Genomic DNA, 12471 nt, shown 5'->3' with positions numbered 1-12471 from the left:
AATCTATCTGTTCAATTAATTCCCATACATACACATTCCCTTTTCCCTATTTTCTAAATTTGTTCTCAAGCATTTCATAAGCCCTTAATTGCAGCGCAGTAGAATATTATGCACATAGTTTCTGCGCTATAAATCAGTATATTATTATTTATCATTTTATGGTGCTAAATACATAAATCGGAGGTAAAATTGAATTATACATAAAAAAAAAATCCCCCATGCAAATATGTGATAAACGTGACCTCGAATACGGTAGAATCGGGTGTAGAATACAATAAATATTGTCCGTTAAAATGTTCAAATTCAACAGTGTGAATATTATAGTATCACACTGTGGACACACGTACACCTCGAGAGTGTGAGTGTTCACAACGTTTTCACATGGTCAACCACAGTCATGTTTAAGTCACAACGTTGAAATGCTCATTTTTTCAGTGTGAAAGTGACTTTACATCTGTATTTAGCAGAAGATACAAAAAGATCTACAATTCTACATAATGTCAACGGGTCATCAGCAGCAAAGTTGGGATCACTGTAGACATCTGGCAGCTGTCTGTTTTGAGGAGTTTTGTAACTTTTTTTTAATTTCTCCCCGTACACAGACGGCTCACGATCGTGCAGCCGCCATTAGGGGGTTAACAATGCACCCCCGGCGGGGCTCATCGATTTTTGTCTTTATTTCATAAGATATATAAAAAGAACTGGACCAAAATATAGATTATTATTCCGTTTCGGTCTGAAATGCACCATAACGGGGAAAATAAACTTAAAAGAACATACAAAAAAAACCAGTGACTTACAAATTCGGCTGTCGCGCAACTCCATTTCCCTGGTCTATCCGCTCTTAATACATAAACAATTGGCCATTGAGTACAGATCGAGTTAAAACTTCGTTCTCAGCTGTCAGTGGCGTAGCTACGGGGGGGGGGGGTCCTGGGGGCACGTGCCCCCTCCCGAGATTTGGTGTCCCCCCAGAAAAAATTGGCAGAGCAAGAAGAAAAAAAAGAAGAAGAAAAGAAAAAGGAGAAAAAAGAAAGACAGAAGAAAAAAGAAGTAGAGGAAAATGAGGAGGAAGACGAGCGAATGAAATAATGTGAGGGGAAGATTTGCAAAAAAATCTTTCATGTCACTATATACAAGTTTTGCTTGGGCTTCGCGCCGGAATTGCAAAAAAAATGTATCCAGAATGCCTGTTTGATGAGATTCATATTTTGCTTAATAGGCTGATATGTAGCAATTATTGAAGTCAATATACAAAAGGGCCCGCTGGAAGAGCAGTCTTGTGATTGAAGTGGCTACCCTGGGTAAATAAAACGTTATTATTATTATCATTATTACATCAAAGGTTAAAGCGTATAAGGCACTAGACGACACCGTACTGAGTTGGTCCCAGAAGACTCCATTGCTCCACCTTTTCCCAACGAGGCCATGCACCCTGCACTCCTGCTGTGCAGTTTTTGCCAACCGACATCCCTCCTCTTTCTTCTTGACCGCCTCAACCACCAAATTCCTCCTGTCTTTCCTGCCTTGCGTGCTATCTACTATCTAATGCCAGGACGATACCCTATATATCCCGCTCCCGCCCACTTGGAAAGCACCACGCATCTCCTCCCACTTAGCCATTGCCACGGCTTCATCTACAGCCTCTTCTGTCGGTGGCATAGAATCAGCTATTGTCTGATCCTCGGATTCTCTCATCATCATGACCAAGACCAACCCACCTTTACCAGCTTAACTCTTCTACCACTGATGCCATATGAAGTCTTATCGCTTTCCGGATCTACAAAAGAATGCCAAATCCGTCAACATCCTTGGAACACCTAACCACGTCCGGTAGAACGAGTTCATCTTCTGCTGCATCCTCTCCGCACTCTGGAAACTGCCACCTCATTCACCTGCAGTTACCACATGATCCGTGGCAGCAACCCACAATGGCTGATGTTGGCATTGACCGCGGAAAATATGACGTAGTTCCGGCAGTTCGTGTTGAAGGATGGTGTTGAATGTCGTCTGCTGACTGAATCCAGCACTGCGGCTGGTGTTGACGATCTACGTGCAATTTCCCCATTCACCAACACCAACACCCAGGGATTGGGAATATCATGATAGTTCGGTGTTGGTGTTGGCAATCTCAAGCTCGTGAACAGGCGGCGAACACGATGAAACATCCCCGAATAGCTTTTCCAGTTAAGATGAGTTCAAATCGTTTGAGCTTTATATATTTTGATGAAGAGTAATGTTCACTCTTTCGAATGCTTGAATTGATTAAAGGATTTGCATTCTGTACGATGATAATTTAATTAATTTCTCTCCACTATCATTTTCGTCGTCGAGACTTCTGGCGTGAAGTTGAGATGATTTAGCAGCACAGCGCAGAGGCGTGACGTCGGTGCCATCGATAAAGCAATCGGTAGCGTTCCTCTGAACCCATCTCCGTGTTGGAGCTCGGTTCAGCGCCCCTCTTACGCTCTCCACACCAACACTAACACCGAACTTGAAATCACCCATTGTTTTGTTTTTCCAGGTGGTGGTACGTGCGAAATGCCATAATATATGAAATAGCTCAATTAAATAAATTATCAATTAAATACGTGCAAGATATCAAAAATATAGCGCTCAAAATATCTTTTTGTCAAGATGCCCATTATGACCTTGTTAGAAAATATTTCTGTAAAGGAAATTTATTCATAAAAAGGGCAATTAATTTCCTATGTATTCTTTGGTTTCATGAATGTGTTTTTCACTTTTATTTTTTTAGGATATGTGTTATGATTTCACTTTTTCAATCATAAACATCATGAAGTCAATTAAATCCAATTAGTATAGAAATGACAATACGCTGAGGAATTTTGTTGAATACTTTGTATTGAGATTCCACATAAATCAGGTTACTAAGACATTTTTAGTCAGGCAGATTACTATGCTTCAAAACTACCTACCTGGGCATCACATATTTGGTTTTAAAAGTTGCACCTGACACAAAAGGAAAAAAAAGTCATGTAATATGTGGTACAACCTGTCTGCAAGCACAGACTCACATGTGACTCTATCTGAAACCATGTCTTACAGTGAAGACTAGACACCAGTCTCTCTTTGTGCCTTGGTAAAGCCAGCCACGGTACATGGTGAATATAGTCTCACTACTTCAGACTCATTGTGCACTGTGCAAAATTGCAAGTGTCTGTGAATGAAGACTACGGTATAACTTAACGACTTGGAATTGCCATGTGGACCATTAAAGTGGGGGTGGAGATTAGGTTGGGACCGCCCCCCTTCAACTTTGTTGCGGTTCACCATCATATTCAAATTTAATTAAAACAATAATGGTCAATTAAATTTTTTTTAAAGATTCAATTGTTAGATAATACAATCTATCAAAGCCGTTCGAATGGACATTGATATTCCTCTCCAAAACACTTCTTTAATTACTAACCCATTTAACAGCCCCACAAACAAATAACACAAAGACATTAATGATTTATTTGAAAGCTGCTTTAATGCAGGTTGTTATTGGCCTTTTCATCTAAATTCTTGTCATATAAAATTACACATAAAATGTTCACATATAAATTAAACATTCAGTCTGTATTGTGCCAACATGCCGTAAATATCATATTAAAGTACATGAAGCAAAATATATATATTTCAAAATTTTGCACTGATGAGCATATAGAAGAATGATCAGGAAAAATAACAGAAAAGGAAATACAATGTACATACACAATAATCTGAATTAATCATCAGTTATGAGTTATTTTAATAATATTCTAGGAATTGTGTTTTCTTCTTTTACAAAAAGAATAATCATATGCAGCAAAGATACACAAATAGAACTGACCAAGTTCTCTCCTTTTCTTCATAAATACAAAACCAATTTTCAATATCAACAATGCATTAAAGTATAGCATAATAGAATTTATTATAACAGGTAAATTTCAGGTCGAATATTTGATCACAGATGCCCAAGATCAATTTCTAAGCCTTGATTGTAAGATTTTATCCAATCACTCAAATTCATATTAAATTCTGATGCCCTAACTATTATAATCTTCAGAGATTCTGAGCTCACATAGAAACTGATAATACGTGGAACTTGACAGAGTAATGTACACATGCCATGTGCAAAGTCTATATATGCCCACAAAATGTAATTGATAGATGTAAATAAAACTATTGAAGGTAAAGAATAATTCTCATAAATAATATATCGAATATACTTTCATAAATGAGAAAGAATGTTGATTAAATGAATGCCTGTATAAAGATAATAAAAGTCAAAAAACATCCCTCCATGGAAATATATCTAAAATGAAACTAGCTAATGTACAAATCACATTAAATAAGGAAAAGGCTAGTGACAGTGTATATTTCTGCAACAGTAATAGTACAGTATAATAGTTATTTTAATATGTATGAAATATGAGATTTGTTTATGATGATGCATGAGATTGCAAATTTAAAATCGGTAGTATATGATTTATGGTGTCAAGAACACCATCTGTAGGTGTTCCCAGGTATTATATATAACATGGAATTCTAGCAGAACACCAAATAGGGTAGAAGAATAACAGATTGTTACAATAACACCAATGGGTATTGAACTAACACTGGTGAAAACTGCTTGCTGTAGCAATGTATCCAATATAAGCACTGATAGTGTTCATTTAACACCACTGATTCAACAATGCAGAGTTCATAAAAGTACATTGTATGGTGGATCTAAAAATGGCTACATCAAAAGTATATTCCAATGACCAAATGAAACATCTTTTGATCAGTATGATTAAACATCATCTTGTATTCATACTTGCAAAAACAAACCTGTTTTACTATTTGATGGAAGGGACTGGGAACACAAGACTTCAATTTGAGAAAAATAATAGCATTCTTCCTGTGACAGTAAGATATTTACATATCAGACAATAGGAGTAAAAGGGGAGAAACAGATTATTTCAAGAGTCTGAGGGTAGTGTTGTGTGGAGTATTTCAAGGAATGCAACAATATTTGGGTGGAAAATCAGTATTTTCTTTTTTTCTGCAATATACTTTTTGTATACGTATCAGAGGAGTTTTTCATAACTCCTACAATGTTTTTGTAAAAAGGGACAATGTTATGAATTTCGGAGCTCTTGGCACTGGTATTGGTTGTATTCCTACACAAAATAATATAATATTATTTCTTCCATGCTTGCATCGGTGAGTAACACATACTTTGTTGAGTATAAAAAAACTTGTACAGCGACAGGTATAGTCAACAACTAAATAGTGCATGAAAGTTGCCATTACTGGCCAGTTGACATTCAATATCATATCATAATAGCGATTCGAAAACTGAAACCAATTACTTCACAGCCATTTTAACATGAATGACACAGAGCAATGACGGCCTTCAAGAAACGATGCCTTGGAGATAGTTCATGAAGCAATTTGTAAGTTTTAGCTACTTTAGCCTTCAACTGATATGCCTAAAGCAAATCTGTCAAGAAATTACCAACATGCTTCAGGGTAATCCCATAGAATATGTATAATCCAATTCCTAATTCATCTCTGCTTTCCAGCTCATAAAAAGGAGCCATTATCAAAATAAGGTTCAAGAAGTGATTTAAAAGAAAAAGATGGAAACAGGGGAGGGGGTAGGACAATTATTTGATGGAAATATCTTTCATAAACACTCGTACTCAAGTTCCAGAAACATACAAACAGCAGAGACTTATACATTTCTGTAGGACTGCTCAAAGCCTACAAAAGATGAAAGTCAACTTGAAAATTTAAATTATAAAATAAAAACCCTGTGGCTATCATAACAATTACCATTAGAAGAATATAAAGCTTACTTCAAACAATGAAAATTAGTGTCATTAAGGATGTCAATGGATCTCTGTCCTAAAAGAATCTGTATGAGTTATTCCAAGGTTATTTCAAGGTTTATTTCATTTTTTTCACTTTCTAACAAAGGTTACTTTGACTAACTCACAAAACATCGAGCAAGGAGAGTGAAGGTTGATAAAAAAAAGACAATCACTGGTCAAAAAGTCTGTTACTGACATGTATATTACTGTTAGTATTCATTCAAGAGTAAAAGTAATTCAACAATCTTTCTTCTTCTCTTTTGAAATATGACACACTAATAATTACAGGGGACCCCGGACCTACTATGAATTACTTGCAGGTGTAAACAAAAATATATGGTTGGAGTTGGCATGTTTCAATGGTGACACAACATTTACTACTGTGACAATTGATCCAGGCTTAATTTCATCTCAGATGTAGGGTAAGGGTTAGGGCTGCCATAGGGTTTTACGTTAAGGCCTGGTCACACCGCCCGAGCGTTGTTGGAGCGGTTGGGAGAGAGGGTCGAATTTCGCTCACAAAACTGGAGAAAAAGTCGAAAACAAATCGTAAACAAACAAAAAAACAATCGAAATTGAAAATGGTGACGGTAGCGAGCGGTGATGAATTTTTTTCTCTCCGCTCCACGACCGCTCCAACAACGCTTGGGCGGTGTGACCATGCCTTAAGGTTTAAGGTAACATTTAGGGTTGGGTATAGTGTTAAACCCAGGTAAGAAGTTGGTCATTCAATTAGTGTGTGGAATTTAGAGTGGAGCAATTGTCGCCAAAACAAATGTCATGAAACCATTTCAATATGATATACAATCATTATGGCTATAGAACATACACGCATATTAGAGCTTGTGAAATGCTTAATAGTGAATACAATACAAAAATATATCTATTTTTCAAATAATCTCTACATATCATACATAGTAATAGTCGTATTTTATAAATAGCTTCATCATTACAAATTCTATTCATGAATCTTAATCCATTCATGACGGCATTTTCTGCACATTAAAATTGGTTTGCCTCATATGCCAAGTTCTACTAGCAGTGGTAAAACAGTTCAAGCTCATATCAAAATGTACTCACTGGCATCAGGCAAAGATCATGTTTACAAGATTCTAAACTGCGATTGATGACTGCAAGCAATGTTACATGTATGTGCAAAAGGAGAAACTGTGGAAGATTAAAATCAAATGATTTATAATCATTAATCAACAGCCATCATTTCTCAATTACTTCAATATGAGCTTTTCTGTAGTTACACAAAATAATACAGAGACAAGTAAGGGCCTATGGGTCAATCTGCATGCCATGTCTGTAAAAGTCTCAGTTGATACTCCTCTTACACTCTTGCACTATAGCCCTCATCAGCAGACAAATGTACTGCTTGGAATTTGTGCAATGTTCGCAAAGTGTAAGCACTCACGTACTTGAGAAGGTGTTGTAATACTACCATGAAATCTTTTTTGCTACTGACAATGAGATGAATACAGAGATGCCAAGTTCAAAGACCACTTATGCGTGAGATTTTCTTTGAATCTGAGTGAGATCACAGACATTGTGTACAATGTATATGGGGATAGGCTGTGATAGTTGCATGAGACAGAGATTTGAGGGGATGAACAAGAGTCCAAAATGATGTGTGAGACTTGGTAGCTCTGTGAATAAGAGCACAGGCATCTTTACACCAGCATTTTTTTTAAAAATCACTCTCCAATCAGCTAAGCTAACCCTTGGTAGAATCCCTATTGCAAGAAGAGCAGCATCACTGCCAGTTTACTGATATCAGTCAATTATGTGAAAAATGAGTTCCAATACCACTGGGGCGCCCTCGTGCTGTGAAACGGCACCATGCACAACCGGGATGAGCTCGTTGTCGAGACTGTTCATGTAATGAGGTGGGAGCAGTTGACCTTTTGACCCTGATTCATATCCAACCTAGAAAAAGGGGAGGAAGAATTCATTCATTTGAAGTATGATATTCAAATCAAGGGAATGACCAATATTTTACATAATATTCAATAGAATGGGGAAATAGAGTAAGGGCAGTGAAGAAGTGAGTAATGCTGATCAGTATGAGAAAATCTTGAGGTTAGAATTATTAAGCCATGATCGATCAAAACCTTTAGTAAATTACTTTGAAATGAGTCCATATTCCTAATGCTCTATAATGAAGAATATCAGAAAATTCCCTTCACACATTTTGTTTACTAGAACTACTTGTTAAGGATAAATCATACAGGGTTCCCACAGAAATTTGAAAACAGAATTCCATGACTTTTCCATGACTGAATTGCTGCTTTTCATGACTTGCCTCCTGCCACGGTTTCCAAAATCAGACACAGCAGAGTATGATAATTAAGTATGAGAGAACTTTGCAAGACACAACAAAACGGAAAGCTGCCATAGCCATGCAATTCCATTACTTTTCACAAATTTTCCAAATTCCCTGACTTTCCAGGACCACAATTTTTCCAGGACTTTCCATGACCGTGGGAACCATGATCATACAGTATCATTATTTATTTGGCCATAAAAACATAGACAAATTGTACAATTTAAATACAAAAATACAATTTGAAATTGAATAATTAAATATGGATAAGTAGAAATGAAAGAAAAGAGGAAAAGAGTAAAGAAAATTGTTTTTCCATGGACCAGGGGCCCGATGCTGAAAGAGTTGCAATCAAATGCATCTCTAAAAAAATCATGCGCAACTTCATTTTCAACCAATCAACAGCGCGCATTTTGGACTTGCAATTGATTTTTTGACTTGCGTTTAAACGCAACTCTTTCTGCAATGGGCCCCAGGGCTCACAAAAGTAAAATTCAGTACTATTGCCAAGAGGCATGCAAGCCCTCATAGAAAAACCATTTAGAAAATATTGCACATTCCAGTATGTCTCATCTGTATTGGGATTGGGATTTTTGTTGTTGCATTATCTGGTCAAAGAATTAACGCTTCACATGTCTTCAAAATTATATCAAGCTAACTAAATGTTTTAGTAGTGAGAACAAAATTGCCTCAACACACACAGCTTCTTTTCCTTCCCTTGGGTAGGTAGAGGGAGTGGGGAGAGGCGCTTACACAAATTAAAACATGGATTTAAAAAAATGAAATAAACTGACCCTTTCAATGTCCACTGTAACCCTGAGACCTAGTTTCACTAATCCAGCTTCCCTCAGTTCATTCAGGCTTCCACTCAGTGCCAGACAAAATGCAGAAGCCAAGCTTTCTGCTAGCCTGCTCAGGTCAACTGGCTCAGGAACATTCGGATGACCAAGGGACTCTCCTTCCCCGAGACCATTCTGGATAAAGAAGACCTCTGTCCAACGGATGGCTCGATTGTGACCGTGGTACTCGGTTCCATTGTGGATTCGTATGCTCTCCACGCCTGTCAAGGATCGACCGTCGATGGGACTGGTCACTCTGTGGTACAAATACAAATAAAATTCAAGATTAAGAGCCATGCCATATGAGATACAGATAAGAAAGAAATTAAGGATCTGACAGACACTAGTGCCATCAACTCTTTATATGGAAATTATTCTAGCCCAAGATACACATGATGTCGAGCATTGTGGCCCAGTGGATAAGTCTTCTGACTTTGAAATAGAGGGTCATGGGTTCAAATCCCAGCCATGGCGTAATTTCCTTCAGCACAAAATTTATCCACATTGTGCTGCACTCAACCCAGGTGAGGTCAATGGGTACCCGGCAGGATGAATTCCTTGAATGCATGAGTGCTGAAAGGCAGCTCGAGCTATAGCCGGGGTAATAATAACAATGCGCCTCGGAATAGAATATTTCTAGATATATAGCGCTATATAAATGCCTATTATTATACCATTTTTTCCCACTACAAAATAATGCAACTAGATAAGTGAATTTGTTTTTAGAAAAGTAGGGTCAGTTGGTATGCACTGGCGGGTCAAATGTGAATTTAAATAAGTCAGCATGCTTTCCAGGATCTGTCATGCTAAGGCAAAGAAACTGTTTCTGTGTTTTGCATGGTTTGCAAGAAGCTAATATCTAAGTTCTTGTCATTTCATGAAGTATATCAGCTCTAAAAATTTGCTATTCAATCACAAGCTCAGTTAAATTTTTCATTCTAATTGACTGATAAGCACTGGTCACCAACTGTTACTATGGTAACTGCAATGAACGCAAGTCTGAATGATACAATGTTCTAAACCTTACCCACTGTTGAAGTTCTTATCATCCTCCACCCACTGTACAAGGACAGTCTCTTCTGGCGTGTCTGCTACGCTGCTCCCGCAGGGTATAGACATCTCCTGCATCTGACGCATTGAGTCCTTAAGAAGCGTCATGGTCTCAGGACGGATCTGGACCATCAGACCGTCCTCAACGATGCTGGACTTTGCTGTCAGACCAGAACTGCTCTTGAGAGCGCCATTGAAAACGACAAAACTAGCTCCAGTCACTGAATTAATGGATGGAAAAGGTTGAAATATTAACATGATGAAAATCGCAAATGTTCATTGGTATTAAGTCTCATAGGCGATACTGGAACTTGTGATGTGTAGCATTTATGTAGCTAAGGGTGTATCTTTATTTGATTGGTCAATTAGTGAATTATAATTTTTTAATGAGAAGGGGAGAGGGGCCTTGTTGATGGTAACACACAATGATTTCAACAACTTGAAACAGTTTCATCAGATGCTGAAGGATTGCAAAACATTTGAGTTTTGAGGAATGGTAATAATCCAAACAAAAATCCCTCTATATTCTCTGCAAGGTCCCTGGGTCATAAGCACAGATGAAACGTAATTTACTTCATATCATTACTTCAGAGATTGGTTGGTCCTTTTCAGGACCAACACTTGCCCCAGAAAGATACATGGTGTACCGTGAAACTTACTACAATATACTTCATATCAGTTTTTACTGAGCAAACAGAGGAGCTCAAACACATATCCTATTGTGAAGTCAGGTGATAAAATGTGACATTCAATATAGTTTGTTTCTCTGGGCTCACCAAACATTGCAGTGTTGTTGTCTACATTCAACACTCGGCACGAAGGAGTGACTTTTGTGGTGGGGTTGACAAACTTTTGAGCACAACTGTATACACAAATTGTATCATGAAGACTAACCTTTTCTTGGTTTGTTCTGTATATTGATGGCCTGTGTCTGATAGGTACCCTGGTCATTCTGCATACAAACCAGATGAGAGTCTGCATCCGGACTAAAGACAGCCGCCAGTGCCATCACATGCTCATTGGAGTTATTTAACACCTTCATGAGCTGGGTAGGAATATACCAAAACAGTGGATTAGCTCAGCAAGAAGCTCTCAAATTTCTTTTACATCAAAGTAATTAACTTAAAATACAAGAGGGTATCATTGCGGCTCAATATACTGCCTGAATGAATAATTCCCACAAAATTTGGACTTTTAATATATTTCATCATGCTATACCATAACATCACATCAAAAACACTGAAAGAAAAAAACTGTAACCTAATCCCTTTAGTACACTATTCTGCATACATTTCTCTACATTTCTAGGTATATTTGTTGTCTAGATAAATTTGCAATATATATACATATACAAACCTCATCATATCGATTTCTTGGGAATTTGATTACTGTCTGTTTGTCTTCCATATGAATAACAACACCCCTGATCACAGGCAACTTGTACTGATAATTCTTAAAATCCTGCAAAGATATAGAGATTGTGAATGAAAAAAGATTTTTCAATTGACATATATCATAATGATCATGGCCAGGGCCTTGTAACATAAGCCCGCTGGGAGAACAGTTTCCGGAACTGAAGTGGCTACCCTGGGTAAATATACCGCTATTATTATCATTATCATAAACCTGTAACATAAACTGGGCCGATATCTATAATTGATACATTTATCTTCAACATGTTCAGCGATTTTCCTACTATTTACGTTCCCTTGATTCGAATGATCTTTTACCAAGTTCACATTATATTACATTGTTTACGTATTCGAGAGATCAGCGTCCAACAAGCCAAGCTTCTCAGCTGGTCTCTCTTTTCATTTCACCCCTTTCTTTTTTTAACATACACACGAATACTCATGCTTTTAAGAATGTTAAGTTTTATAAAATGATGATATAAGTATCGTATTTTGTTCGTATAATTACCCAATCTTTGCAAATGTAAGGTTCTTACTTTTGTTCATTTTCGTAATTGTATTTATGTATTAATGTATTTTTGACTTGTATGTGAAAAATGGAAAGAAAAGAAATGAAATAAATCAATAAACTATTGTTGCTGTTGTTGTTGATCACATCAATGTAAAATGCAGCCCAACGATCATGGCAGGTCACAAAACACAAAAAAACAAAATAACACCAACAGAGATCATGATCACTATCAAGTTGCTTTAAACTGGGATTAAGAAATGGGGGGATAGCTACATGTATGAGAAAGCACTATGTGCGCATAAAGTAGTATTAATCTAAAAAGCCATTTATGATATTCCCACCATAAATACTTATATCACATTGTTAAGTTGTATACGAACAAAGTGTTTTGATGCAGAAAGCGATACATACATTGAAATAATATGTCGACAAAGAGCAAATCAAAAACTAAGTTAGTGAAAATGAGGTGATTTAGACAAAA

At 37.1% G+C, this 12471-nt stretch overlaps 1 protein-coding gene across 2 annotated transcripts in view; it reads right to left on the bottom strand.

Moving 5' to 3' along the window:
* Nucleotides 1-7428: 7428 nt before the first annotated feature.
* Nucleotides 7429-12471, bottom strand: part of LOC121423664 — a 32772-nt gene continuing 27729 nt past the window's right edge. For both annotated transcript variants that reach the window (XM_041619088.1, XM_041619089.1), the window contains 5 exons: nucleotides 11424-11528; nucleotides 10962-11112; nucleotides 10045-10288; nucleotides 8973-9273; nucleotides 7429-7781 (listed from right to left, as the gene is read on the bottom strand). In XM_041619088.1, the coding sequence (XP_041475022.1) occupies nucleotides 7629-7781; nucleotides 8973-9273; nucleotides 10045-10288; nucleotides 10962-11112; nucleotides 11424-11528 (954 nt within the window). In that variant the 3' untranslated portion in view covers nucleotides 7429-7628. The remainder of the gene's footprint in view (nucleotides 7782-8972; nucleotides 9274-10044; nucleotides 10289-10961; nucleotides 11113-11423; nucleotides 11529-12471) is intronic.

The sequence above is a fragment of the Lytechinus variegatus genome, chromosome 11, assembly GCF_018143015.1.
Source record: "Lytechinus variegatus isolate NC3 chromosome 11, Lvar_3.0, whole genome shotgun sequence".
In the NCBI taxonomy this organism is placed as follows: domain Eukaryota; kingdom Metazoa; phylum Echinodermata; class Echinoidea; order Temnopleuroida; family Toxopneustidae; genus Lytechinus; species Lytechinus variegatus.
Note: the sequence above shows the minus strand (reverse complement) of the source record. Positions and strands in the feature narration are given on the sequence as shown.